This window comes from Balaenoptera ricei, chromosome 1 (assembly GCF_028023285.1).
Source record: "Balaenoptera ricei isolate mBalRic1 chromosome 1, mBalRic1.hap2, whole genome shotgun sequence".
Taxonomy (NCBI): Eukaryota; Metazoa; Chordata; class Mammalia; order Artiodactyla; family Balaenopteridae; genus Balaenoptera; species Balaenoptera ricei.
This window is the reverse complement of record NC_082639.1, coordinates 115,246,480-115,260,536: the sequence shown is the minus strand read 5'-3', so window position 1 is coordinate 115,260,536 and position 14,057 is coordinate 115,246,480. Positions and strand designations below refer to the sequence as shown.

The 14,057-nt window shown below is 52.0% G+C and overlaps 1 protein-coding gene across 3 annotated transcripts in view; it reads right to left on the bottom strand.

Moving 5' to 3' along the window:
- Nucleotides 1-13,038, bottom strand: part of KIRREL1 (kirre like nephrin family adhesion molecule 1) — a 102,250-nt gene extending 89,212 nt beyond the window's left edge. For 2 of the 3 annotated variants that reach the window (XM_059934341.1, XM_059934352.1), the window contains exon 1: nt 12,743-13,038. In XM_059934341.1, coding sequence (XP_059790324.1) covers nt 12,743-12,794 — 52 coding nt within the window. In that variant the 5' untranslated portion in view covers nt 12,795-13,038. The remainder of the gene's footprint in view (nt 1-12,742) is intronic. The other variant, XM_059934361.1, reaches the window with a different exon arrangement.
- Nucleotides 13,039-14,057: the final 1,019 nt, after the last annotated feature.

The following is a 14,057-nucleotide window of genomic DNA, read 5'->3' as shown; positions in this document are numbered from 1 at the left end:
GTTCAGGTTAGACACAAAGAAGAACTTCCTGCTTGCCAGGGATTATTAGATATGAAAGTGAGCAGGCAGAGAGAGCGAATGAAATTCCTTTCTCTTCAGAAAAAGGGCAAACACTGACGTGTCCAGGTTGACTCAAGTTAGTCCCACCTGACTAAAGAGAGAGATCTTGAGAGTCCAAAGATGTTAGGATTCTTCCAGAATCATCTCTCCATCTTCATTCTTGACCCCAGGCTCTATGTTCTAGGAAGCCCAATCTGATTGATCCCACCTCCTTCTTTATTTACTCTGAAACCCCTCAGGATGGATGTGTGCAGTTTGCATATGTCCCCATTTGCACTTGGAGATGGCTGAATGTGCAGTCAGTTTTCTGGGGGAGGGGGGGATAAGGGGAAGTAATGGGAGTTCCTGTTTCCCCTAGTGGACAGGATTCCCTAGATATAAGAACCAAGCTTCCCCCATTGAATCAGAACTCTGAAGGCAGAAGCTCTCTCTTCCCAGGCCTGTGGATCTTCCTCTACAGCCTGAGGCTCTGCACACAGACAGAGAAGGGAGGGAGAGAATGAGTTAGTTCATCATGTTGCCTGAACAACCAGTAGGTCTATGGGAGTGTGAGAAAATGACCTGCCCAGGGATGGTCCTCCATTGCTCCCCCCAAATCATGCCCTCGGTTAGGCCTATGACCCACCTTCCTTCCCAAACCTCAATTTGCTCCTGCCCAAATTTTCAAGCCAAAGCCAACAAGGTCTAGGCCCTGGCTAGCAGCTCTGCCAAAATGTTTTCCCCCAAAACTCCACCAAATGAGAACTGGATTGTGAGGACTCTTTTCATTAAAAAAAAAAAAAAAAAAAAAATTGAGTGGAAATGATTGACTGGGTCAGGCATGGAGGAGTTTCCACCAACATACTGGCTAGTTGCTTTTCAACTTTGCAGCTGGCAGTGGTTGGCCTGAGTGAAGACTTGGTGGGGTGGAGTAGGGGCGGCTGGGAGCTTGGGAGGTGGCAAGAAGGAGGCTGGGCAGGTCAGGCTTGGGGCCGAAGATGGGCACGCTGGCACCCACTGCCCCCTCTTCTGTCCCACAACCTGCTTCCCTAAAACAAACATATAGACACTCCTGAATCAACGATCCATCCGGGCTCTGTTACACAACTAAGCTGGCTGAAAAGCGAATTCAGGTAAACGAATTCTATTTTCTCTTGCTTCCCATTAGAACGTTGAAGATCTATTGCCCTAGAAGAACACATCCTCTCACACTTCAGAGTGTGGTCCAAGAAGCAGCAGGATCGGCGTCCCCTGGGAGCTTGGTGCCAATGCATAGACGCCCCCTGACCCCAGATCTTCCGCATCAGGATCTGCACTTTTTAACTAGATCCCCAGGTGCTTCATAAGCTTGTTAAAGTTTGAGAATCATTGTTCTAACACACTGAGCTGAAATCTTGTGGAGCGACAAACCTTCTGGTCACGCTTACTGTGCATTGCCAGATGCTTTCCCAGGGCTTCAAGTAAGAGGTAAGTGGCTGTGGTTGCTATCACTCCATTTAACGCCGAGGAGACTAAGGCTCACGAAGATGAAGAGACCACTGAATCTTCAGAGCCAGGACTCAGACCTAACTCTAAAGCAGGGTGCTTTCCATTAGGCTTTGCTGCCATCTCAAAAGTCCCACCGCACTGCATTCCAGAAACCATAAATTCAGGGATTACCAACCTCACTGGCACAGTTCACGGAGACGTATCTGTCTTTGCACCATTATTTGTTCTTCACTCATCCTACTGTCTGCTTTCCTCAGATCTGCCTTGTACTATGAGCTATAAAAAGCCGGCACTGTGCAATATGATTTACTGAATACCAGCTGTGTTCCAAATCCCATTTCTTAACATAGATTCCTTCATTCGGTCCTCACAGCAACCCTCTGAGGTGGGTATTACTGTCTCCATTTTATAGATGAGAAAACTGAGGCTCTAGTGAAATGACTTGGTCTTGATCACACGGGCGGCAGCCCCTCTGGGCAAGTCTGGCTTTCCCATAGGCCCTCTGGTAAGGAGGTCCCAGGGCACTTGAGGGGTTATCCAACTCCAAAGGTGTGTTGAAAGAGACTAGTCTTATGACATGACCCTGGTATGAAACCAAAGGCAACGTGCACAAGCCAAACCCCTTAGATACAGGCTTTACAGGCTCCCCTCTCAATTTTCTGCACAAATGGAGACAGCAGCAGTGCAGATAATCCAGAAGTCATTTTAACTTAGCTTTGCCATGCATTAGACTTCTTTTTTTTGCCAAGTCAGATTTTCCTTTCTAATTATATTTGGCTCAAACGGACATTAAAATGAATTTGTATTCTCACTTCACCCACGGCCTGGTGAGGGAAGAATTCCCAGATGTGTGCAGGGTGATAGGCACATCAGTCTAGGATCAAACATCATCTAGGCAGTAGCTGACTTGGGGGTGGAGGCTGGAGAGTTGATAGCGCTGGTAGCAGGAGTATGTGTGTGGGAGAGGTGGGCAAAGAGGGAGCGGACTGCAGGAGGCCTCTGGGAGTCCCCTCATCCCATCTCACAGTGAGGTCAAGCTAGTAGATTTCCAGGGAGGTAGGGACTGAGGCATAGAGCAGCATGTCAACTGCTCAGGGTTTGGGATTAAAACCCAGGGGTCCACTGGATGACTAGGGAATCAAGATGAAGAAAACCCCAACTTCTCTCTGGGGCTTCACCCTGCCAGCCTGCCTTCTCACTCTCCCTTGTCTCTCTCTCTCTCTCTCTCTCTCTCTGCCCCCATCTTTCCATCTCAGCTTCCTTCCTTTTAATAACCTCCCAGTTAAGAGAGTCGAATGGGAAGAGCAGTTAAAAGCACCTCACGGCTTGACAAAGCTGGGTAATGGAGCGAGCAGGGCCCCAGGCTGTTCCTGGGAGAATTCAGGAAGGAGGGGAAAAAAAAAAAAAAAAAGAAAGAAAGAAAAGAAAAAAAACTCAGCTAAGCTGATTACAAGGACAAAGTTAATTTAGAAATCAGCTCAGTTGGGTGGGAGCGGGGGTGGGGAAGAGGGAACTGGACACAAGAGGTTGGAGATTTGGGGAAAGGGCGCTTTATATAAACCGCCTTTGTTCCTGGAAATCATAATCCTTGGGAGGGACCTTGCTCACTCCTTCGGATTCCTCAGCTCCTTCCATCCGGAGCAGGGGGCACAATCAGGGATTGTCCAGAGCCGGGATATCTTGAGTGGCGCTGCATTCCAGAGGCTCCGGCGCAGCCCCAGAGCCTCACATCTGTGGCTGTGCCCTCCCCCTGCCAGGCTGCCTCCTGCACTCCCCCCTCTCCGACAGCTAGACTTCAGCATTTTTCACATACCTCTCTCCCAACGTTTATCTTATAGTATTGTCAATATGTGTTTATACATCCTTCTCCTACACCCGCCCCAGAGTGCCTCAAGGACAGGGACCAAATCTCACTTACCTTTGTACCTCCGGTGCCTAGTTGAGTGCCCGGCCCAGCCCAGCCATTAAAAACACACCGGCTTAAAAAAAACAAAAAACAAAAAAAAACACACCGGCTTAGTTGGACACAGGCACTCACCACCCTAGCAGGAATCTTCTTCAAAGGTTTCCATTTGAAAAACCAGAGCTGGCTTCCTTGCAGAGGTTTTAAGAATCTCTAGGCTCAACCCCCAAGTGCACACACATCTCTGGCCACTGACCAGAGGAAACGGCCCAGGATTGACCCTGCAGGGACTATATCCGGATTGGCCCTCTGATGGGACCAGGTGGTTCCCCTAGACTCTGGGCAGTGCAGACCCAGCCTAAGGTCCCAGGGAACATGTGACAAACAGCCTAGGTATCCACCAAGCTGCAGGGCTCTCCATTGAACTCTGTCTCCGGGCATCTTTATCATATACCTGAGGATTCACTGAGAAAAAAGATCTTCTCATCATTCCAAAGCCTCCCCAACTCAGGTCACAGATCTGAGACTTCCCAAGGCAGAACTGATTTTCTCTAAGGTTTTCTGCTCACTTCTGCCTGGTCAAACTCTGATCATCTGCCCATTTCACCTTTTTTTTTTTTTTTTTTTTTTCCAATTGAATGAGCTGCAGATCTCTACAGCAGTGGAAGGGGAGTTTAAGAGGAGAGGAGGGTTTGGTGAGGAATGAGGTAGGGATCATATGGGTTTTTAACACTTCCTCTGCTTCAAAAACAGAAACCCCTGGCTCCCCACTTCTTACAGGACAGTCTCTGGCCTGGCTTTTCAAGGCCTTCTTGGGTCAGGCCCCAGTCTACTGTTCTGGATCACCTCCATTATTTTGCCCTGACCCGAATCCTCATCTGCCACCAGCCTCAGTGGACCCCGCACATTCCGGTAGCCACACCTTGACTCGGGAAGTTGAGTCGGTCTGGTAATGCTCTCCCTCTTCCTGCCACAGCCACATCCTGTCCATCCTTAGACCCACTTCCTCCACGGAGCCTTTCCTGGCCTCTTCAGCCCACAGCAAACTCCCCAGCTCTGACTGTGCACACTGCTATCCTGACACCAACTACACCCAGCCTAGCATTACCTGGAATCTTTGCGTATGTATGGGCATCTTAGCTTCTTGGAGGGAAGGGACCATACAATTTTGTGGGTTTTTTTTTTAATTCCCCATAATGCCTACCAGTATGTTTTATATATAGAAATATACATTTGCTGATTTGAAAAAAAAAAATTAATTCTCCCCATTTTATGGAAGAGTAAACTGAGACCTACTGAAGCTAAGTAATTTTTGCACCTAAATCACAAAGTGAGATCCTTAAAGGCAAGGACAGTATTTTATTCTTTTTGCAACACTGGTACCTGGCACATAGTAGAAGCACACAACACATTTTCTGTGGGATGAAGGGACTGAGTCCTTACTCTCTTCCCACACATCTTCCAGTGAGGATGGACTCCTCATATTGCTTCAGAAGGGGCACAGAAGAAAAGCATCAAAGGGCCAGTCTGGAAGAGGAATGTATGATTCCTAACCTGGCCTGGAGTGGGGCAGCCTCCAGGGACTACCCTCCGGGCACAGAGCACTCAGGTCCCTGCTGTCCCTTCCCTGCCTCAAAACCCAGTCCCCGTGGCCTTCTGGGAGATTCTCCCATCACCTTCCCAGAGCCAGACCTCCAGAGGAATGAAGCAGCAGCAGCATCTCCTGGGAAACTAATGGAATTTGCTAGGGAGTACTAGAGAGTTCCACCCTGGATTTAAGACCCTTAATCCTGAGGAGGCTGGCTGGCTACAAGGCCCATTTATTTCAATATGATCCCAATTTTGTTAAATGGACTCAAGGAGGACAGAGAGGAATGAGGCTTCAGCTCCCAGAGGCTACAGAGGTTAATAAAAGTTGTTGGAGAAATTAAATGTGGAGGGGGAGAAACTGGGAGTTTGGAGAGAGCTGATGGGGGGTGCGGGAGAGTGGGATGGAAAAAGAAAGAAAAATGTGATCTTTGGCAATGTCTGGGAGCTAGAACAGCTTTCATCCTGGGAGCTCAAAGAACTCTATCAGGTTGCATTGTCTGTGAATCAGTAGTGGGAAAGTGTAAGAGCTGGGGTTGCAGGATGGAGAGAGACCAGAGTCACAGAATGAGGAACCCAAGCGTTCTAACTTTCTTAACCTTGTAGTGTGTATATCTTCAGAGCATGCGAGACAAGACAAAAAAGTAGTGCCTTCAAAGACTCTTCAAAGGATGCCTGCCATAACTGGAAGGGGAATGGTACACAGAAACATGGCAGTGTTGCTCTGGTGAATGGAAGGACCAGGGGAAAGCCAGAGAGATATCTGTCTATAGGTATATGGGGATGAGAAATGGCTGCGTGTGCGAGTGCACAGGAGGCCACGTGGGAATCTATGCGCGTGCATGTGGGCACACACACTGTGCAGTGAGACTTGCATGCAGCAACAATGTGGAAGAGGTGGATATGCCCATCTTCAGGGGCTTCCTTCTGGGAATCATTCTGGCCCCCCCACTCCAACTTCCCTGCTTGGGATCTAGTCCTGGCTCTGTCACTTCTTAGATGTATCACGTTGGCCGATCTGCTTAACATCTTTGAGTCTCTCTTTGTCCACCCACAAAATGGGGATAATTACTCCTGCATTTAACAGATTATTGTTGGTATTAAATGAGTTACTAATGCACATAAAACACAAAGCAGGTCCTCCACAGAAGTGAACGGCCTTCTCTCTCACTTGGGATGAACTCATTCTGTTTCCTGACTCCTGAGACAGCCTCTCCTTGATGTTGCATTTCAGCATTGAGGACCAAGGACGTGGCAGCCTCTTTCTCCTCCACTGCTGACCACCGCCTCCTCCACCCCCTACACCAGCCCTTTCCAGGTCAAAGCATCCTCCTGGACATGGCCAAGTAAAGTGGTCTGGAGGCCTTGAAAAGAAACCAGGCAGGAGGTGGTAGGTCGGGGAGGGGCACAGCTTTCTCAGCCCTGGACGCATGGAGAGGAATTTCCCTACCCTTAGCTGGAAACAGTCCCCCAAAATTGGGGTGATGGAGGAGTTTACCCCCTATCCCTTCCCTCCAGCCCAACCTCCCCCTTAGCAAGTCATTTCAACTCTCTAGGACTCTGTTTTCTCATCTGTTAAATGGAGAAGTAATAATGACACTGTCTGTATCACAGGACGATCGCAATATCTCTATTAAACGAGATTGTACATGTGAAAAAGTTGCTAAAATTGGAAAGTACTATACAAGTACAAAGTTAAAAAGACTCTACAGGTGGGAAGAAAGGGGGCTTTACTAACCTCCTTCTCCTGACAGACAAGGAGTTCCCATCCCCGCTGAATAAAACGGATGATCATCAGAGCAAGGCAGCAAGATGGATGTGGGCTAGGTGTGATGGGCTGAGCCCTGGGGGAGAAGGCTGAGCAAGGCACCAGAAGGAGCCTGTCCATCACCGTGGGGAAGAGGAAAAGGAAGAAGGCCTCTTCTCCCCTCCAGAGCCCCCTCAACTGAAAGGAGGCACTTGCACAGGTGGCTCTGACGTGGAGGCAGCCTGGCCTTGTAGTAAGACAAAGAGTTTAAATCTGGGATCTAATACCCCAGGGATGGCCTTAAGCAAGTTAATTAAACTCTGCGTTTGTCTTCTCATCTATAAAATAGGGGTAATGGTATCTTCACAAGGTCGTTGTTCAAAGGAATAAAGAATGATGAATGTGAACAGCACACAGTAGGGATTCAAAGAGAAGTAATTTTGATGCTTTGGTAGGGAGCCCACCTCCTACAGTCACTTTGCCCCACTCTAGGGCAGGCAGGGCTTCCCAAAGCAGATGGGAACACCAGATCCCAGCCTCTGTGTCTGCCAGGGACTGCACTGAACTGGAAGCTGACTGTCCTGGTTTTCTCCCCAGGCCCCCACTCAGCACTCCACCCCTTGCCTCGCCACAATTCTCCGGGAGTCAGCCTTGCATGGTACAGGGGTAGTGCCCAAGTTTGCAGCTCATGGACCTGTAACGCTGTGTATAATCTTAGAAACAAACACAGGTTGCAAACCTTTAGATTTGCCAAGTAAAGGGCTTTTTTAAAAAGTCATTTATGGGCACCGTCATACCGTCAAAGAAAAACCATTCAACACCCAAAAATGTAGAAGGACAGAATCTCAGAATAAAGGATGATTTTTAAAATTTGAGTGAGTTTCCATTTATGAGCACTCATTCCCTTTTCCTCTTAGTTCTCCTTTGGCTCTGGATCAGGAAAGACCCTGTCCTAGCCCAGCACCTGTCCCTGCTGGCATGTGGGATGCCAGGCAAAGGGGAGGGGTGCAGGATTTGAGGTGGGTTGGTTCCCCCAACTACCATCGAGATACCTAACCTGTCTACACCTCGATTTCTCCTCCATGAAATGGGGATAATTACAGAGCCAATCTCAGGGGGCTGTTGTACAGATTAAATTAGATAATGCATATAAAGTAGTTAGCACAGGGCTCAATAAATGATCCGCATTATTTCCAGACTCCGAAATGCTGCCATCTCAGGGCTAGTGTTCCTCACCTCTCACGAGAGCTCTAGCTCCTTCTCACTAGAATGCCGACCTCTTCCACTTGGTCCTCTCCTTCTCCAGAGCTTTCCTGAGGTCTCCAACCAGGGGAAGGCTGGTCAGCTTCCCCTTCTGGATCCTCTACAACCCAATTCTCTCCATGAGAGATACAAAGCAGAGGTACTGAAGCTCAGGACCAAAAATCTGGGCAGCTGGAGCAAGAAAACAAAAAGAGAATCATGGGCTTCCCTGGTAGCGCAGTGGTTGAGAATCTGCCTGCCAATGCAGGGGACACGGGTTCGAGCCCTGGTCTGGGAAGATTCCACATGCCGCAGAGCAACTAGGCCCGTGAGCCACAATTACTGAGCCTGCGCGTCTGGAGCCTGTGCTCCGCAACAAGAGAGGCCGCGATAGTGAGAGGCCTGCGCACCGCGATGAAGAGTGGTCCCCACTTGCCACAACTAGAGAAAGCCCTCGCACAGAAACGAAGACCCAACACAGCCATAAATAAATAAAAAATAAATAAATAAATAAAAATTAAAAAAAAAAAAAAAAGAGAATCATGAGGAGGAGCTGGAAAGGAAAAAAACAACTCGGCTTCCTATGTCCAGCCGCAAAGTCATAACAGAAGCACTTACTGAGCACATCTCTCTGTGCCAGACACTGTTCCATGCACCTTACACGGATTAACATATTTAACTGCCATCGACACCCTATGAAATGTTATTCCTAACCTTACTTTACAGACGAGCAAACTAAGGCACAGAGAAGGCACATACCTTGTTCAAGCCAACACAACTACCCAGTGGCCAAAGGGCAGGGGGTTTAGCCAGGGAGCTGGACGGGAGTCTGTGATTTAAGCACCCTTTAATACTGCCTTCTTCCAACATCGTAGTGCTCTCATCAAATCAATCAATTGATCAGATATTTAAGGGCACTTACCAAGCGAGTGTGTAGCACTGTGTCAGAAACTGAAAGGCTAAAAGAGAAATTAAGATTTGTTCCCCGAGGATATAAAGAGGGTCTAACAAGAGCTTCCATCAGAGCACTCGGTCCGCAGGTCAAGGGGGTGAGAGCCGGGGACGAGGCTGGGCTTCCTCATCCTCGCCCCATCGGAGAACCAAAGGCAGAGCAAGACAACCAACCATGCAGCCACGTCAGCCAGCAGAAGGTGGGAGGGCCTAGATGCCTCCTCCTCCTGATCCAGGGTCTTCTGGGGTCCAGAATTTAGCCAGAGGTAATTCCAGGCACCAAATACTGGGTTCACACCCTCCCTTTAGGTCTGAGCCGAAGTCCAATCAAGAAGGTCAAGGAGGGCTTCCCTGGTGGCTCAGTGGTTAAGAACCTACCTGCCAACGCAGGGGACATGGGTTCGAGCCCTGGTCGGGAAGATCCCACATGCCGCGGAGCAACTAAGTCTGTGCGCAACAACTACTGAGCCTGCGCTCTAGAGCCCACGAGCCACAACTGCTGAGCCCGCGTGCCATAACTGCTGAAACCCGCGCACCTAGAGCCCGTGCTCCGCAACAAAAGAAGCCACCACAAAGAGAAGCCCGCGCACTGCAACCAAGAGTAGCCCCCGCTCGCCGCAACTAGAGAAAGCCCACACGCAGCAACAAAGACCCAACACAGCCAAACATAAATAAATAAAATAAATAAATTAATTTAAAAAAAAAGAAGAAGAAGGTCAAGGAGAGGGACCTGGTATCCTGATTTCTGCCATGTCGCCCCCTGCCTCTTCCCCAACCTCAAGATCCTGCTTTGGGCTAGAAGGGTGGGACATCTTGGTGGGGGGGGTTGTTGGTTGTGGCACAGGGAGGAGAGAGTCCATTCTCAGCTACTCTTTTTTCCAGACTCTTGTTCTCTGCCAGAATGTAGCTGTACTCGGCAGCTGAATACTGGGAATTTAGGAGGCCCTCTTCCCTTCACTCCTCACCACCCTGCAAAGCAATGGCAGGGATGCCCGGGGGGACTCTGGGGGCTGGAGGGACAGATTTTCCCCCCACCTTCACCTCCACCCTCCCCTGGGCAGCTCCCACCCTGGGCCAGCCTGTCATCCCACATTGCTCTGATTAGCTATAATCTTTCTTTTTCAATTTCTCCTCCCTGAGACTGGGGAGCGAGAAAATCTCCCAGAAAATGAATAAATATTTCAATTTTCGGCGCAATCAGTCTGAGGAGCCAGCGCATGATGGAAACAGGGGGAAGGATAATGGTTTTCATTTAGATAAGATACAGAAAATTATTTAGTGAAAAATGAAGATTGATGAAGCCCATTGAAATTCTTTAAAACGTGATTTTTATTTCTCTGCCTAGGCTGAACGTCCCTTTCCCCTCTCCTCTCCACTCCCCTCATTTCAACTGCCTTCTCCTCCCACCTTCTCCCCACCTCCCTGCCACCCTCCCTCAAGCCCCTGGCGATCCCCGCCTTGGTTTCCCCTACCACTGCCCCAGTCCCTGCCTACAACTCTTTCTTTCTAAGGATGGAGGCTGAGGAGAGAGGTCCTGCCGCCTCCCCCCACCCTGAAGAGCCCCAGATCCCTACTCCTTCCTGCCCTGCCTCCTCCCCAGTCCTTGCTCAGCTTCCCAGGAACACTCAGGAGTGACTTCCTCTCCCCTCCGTTCTATCCTCTCCCTTTTATTTCCCTTTGGTAACCCCTCCCCCCGTCCCAAATACTTTTGCACACTTTCATCAGGTCTTGCTTTCACCCCCGCTGGAGGATGGGCGATGGGAGCTCAGCTAACCCCTCACCCCTCCCCCCCTTTCCAAAGGGAGAAAGGCACACAACACACTTCCCTCGGACCGTTTCTGTCCCGATTCAATCCACATGCCTCTCCTGTTTGCTAACTGCAGCTTTTGTTCCTTGAAGCTCGTTTGTATCCACGTTGCTGACACATGAGGGCTGCGGGGAAAGGGGCAGACAGAAGCTTGCGCCCAACGCACATCAGTACAGACCCAGCTGACCCCTCCTCCATCACCGTGGGCCCTCCCCCATCTCCCCCTTCTCTAGCAGCCCGGCTGAACAAAGTCAGAACTTAAGTCATCTTCCCAACTTTCTGCCAAGTGGCTGGCTTGGCCTGCCAACCCCAGGGCCAGGCCTCCTTTCCCCCAGCACCACTTCTCACACCATGGATGTGCGCCCTTCCCAAATCCTAAGTGTGTGTGGGGGGGGGGGGGCAGGGGGGCATGGATGCCCTATGGGGAATGATGGATCGACAGACCGGCCCCCAGCAACTCAGCCAGGCTTTGGCTTCGGAGCCAGGGAGGCGCCTGGCCAGGATTGGAGGGGAGGGGTCCAGCATAACACCCCACCCCTAAACACACACCCACCGGGCCCGGAAGGGAACTGAGAGCGGGGCAATGCCTGAGGGTGCTCTGTCCAAGCTAACTTCCCCCTTCCCAGATTCCCACACCCCCAAAAAAAAGGAGACCACCTCCTCCATTTTGTTGTCTGTACATCTCCATAAGTGTCTGCCTATAGGAATATCTGTTCAAGTTTCTTTGTTCAAGCTGGAGGGTTGGTATCCCTGGAAGGGTTTCAGTGTGTGTGTGTGCGCGCGTGTTGTGTCCTTGTAAATGCCCGCCTCATACATGTACTGTGTCTGTGAGTTTTGTTATGTTTGGGTGCATGAACGTGCACGCATGTGCCGATACGGGGGAGGAATCTGTCTTCCTCAGATGTGTCAGTGTCTTTGTGTATATGTGTCTGTCTCCGTGTGGGGGATGCTCGCGGGTATGTCTGTCTCAGTAGGTGAACAGTCTGTCTCAGTGTCTCTGGCTGGTTTTTGGTGTTTGTATGTCAACATCTGTGTGTCAGCTCCATTTTTGGGGGGGGTGGGGGGAGCTTGCTCAGCAGGATTAAATCTTCCTTAGAGTCCGACCCAGGAGACAAGAATCCACTCCCACAGACCCCAGTCGGGGCTGAAGTCTGGGCCCTTGGTTTCTTCAGTTCCCCCGCCGCCCCCCAGCCCAGCCTCCGGATACACTAATATCCTCGTCTCTCTCTCAACCTCTCCCTCATCTCCCAGCCTCTCCCCCGCCAGTCCCAAATAAGCCCGGACATCAACACTTTCCTGACCCCCCGTGGGTGTGAGCCCCGCCCGCAAGTGGCCCCTTCCATATCTAGCGGGCCCGAAGCTGCCTGTGGAACTCCACTCCCGACCCGGAGCCTCCGCGGGCAGGGGTTCAAATCCCCACCAGAGGCCCCGAGGCACCGCTCCCTTCCTTTGAAGGGGGCAGCCCCAGGCAGTCTGGAGCCGCCGCTCAGACTCAGCCCTCCGAGGGGCTGGGCTGGAAGGAGGACGGGGATTCCCTTAGCTGCATCTTCCGGAGCCCGGGCCCCCAGCTTTCCGCGCCCCTCCCACCCCCGAATCCGAAATCCCGCTCTCTTCCCAGCCTTCCCCCGGCCAGGACCCGGGCGTCCTGACTCCCGGCCTCGGAGGGTGGAGGTAGGTAGGGCTGCCAGATACTCCGGAAAAGACTTTGAGCGTTCGGATCCCTTTTTCACTCCGACCCCCGGCCCTCGCGGCCCCGATTCACCGGTCTCCCGCGCAGCCGGAGGAAACAACTTGGGCAAATCAACGGAAAACTCCTCCTCGCCACCAGCCCCCCGTTACTCCGCGCCCCCTCCCCCAGGGCTCCGCGCCGGGACCCAGCCCCCGCCTCGTGGCGTCCGGACCCCGGGGGCAGCGGCCGCGGGCCGCCGAGCCCCGCAGTGTTCCCCGGGCTGCCGGGGCGGGGGGGGCCCCCTCTTACCTTGGGAGAAAGTATCGGAGAGAGTGAGGATCCAAACGAGGAGGCTCAGCATGCTGTCCGCCCGCCGTCCGCCCGCCCGCGGCTGGGGCCCGGAGTCGGCGAGGGAGCGAGAGGAGCGGGCTGGGGAGGAGGGGAGCCCGGGAGCCCGCCCCCCGCCCGCCCGCGCCCGCCCCTGCACACTCACACGCACACGCACACTCACTCACGCGCACAAACTCACTTCCCTTCCCTCCGCTCCTCTTTATTTCTCTTTCCTCCCGGTCCCGTCGCTCGCTCGCTCTCTCTCTCTCACTCTCTCTCCCTTTCCCTCTTCTCCACCCCTCCTTCCTCCCCCCTCCCGCCCCCCCCCCCGCCTTTTTACTATTTCTCGCCTCAAGCTTTATCTCTCTGGGTCTCTTTCGATCTCTGCTCTCCCTTTCTCCCCCCTTCTCTTCCTTCCCTCTCTCTCCCTTCTCAGTCCCTCCTCCTGACGTCTACTCTCCCTCCGACGGCGCCTCCCTCCACAGCCCTCCCCCTGCCCCCCCACTGCGCGCGCACACGCACGCACACACACACACACACACACACACGCACTCACACCCCTCGCTGGAACTGAGATGGACGGAGCGCCAAGAGAGAAAGCGGTGGAGGGCAAAGGGGGTAACTAACGTGACAGAAGCGGGCGCTGGAGCTGGGACGGCTGGACCCCTGCCCCCCGCACCTCCCTCTCATGTATCTATACAGCCCTGGTCCCGGGCTACGGAACTAGGCAGTAGACTGGGGAGGCGGGGCATGGGCTGAGGACAAGCCTTTAGCCCAGGGGATGACTGGTGGGGAAGGGTGTGTGAGTGTTTGGGTGTGTTTGGGTGTGTGTAAGCGTGTGTGGGAGAGGAGGGGGTGGGCAGGTGGCTGTTCATGGAATCAAAAAGGATAAAATCCTTTTTTTTTTTTCTTGTTAACTCCACACCCAGAATCTAACCCCTACATCCCCCAAATTGGGAATTCTCAATTGACTGATGAATGCTGGAGGTGAGGAGGGATACACTTCTCTTCCCACCTACAAAACCCAAAGCTGAAGAATTCCAGCTGCTTCCTGGACCGGACTGAGGCCCCTGCCAGGGGGGGCCTCACCCAGCACATAGTGACACCAGGCTGTGTTGGAGTCCTCAGCCGGTGGGGGAGAGGCGCAGTTGACTCCTTCCTTTGTTCATCTTGGGCATCTATCTACCCATCCAGAAGGTAGTCAACTAGAGGGCTTCCAAAGGCCAAGGAGAGGGCAGCCACAGGAGGATCTCCAAGCACAGAGTTTCAGATCCTTTGAGGCTGAGGGATCTGG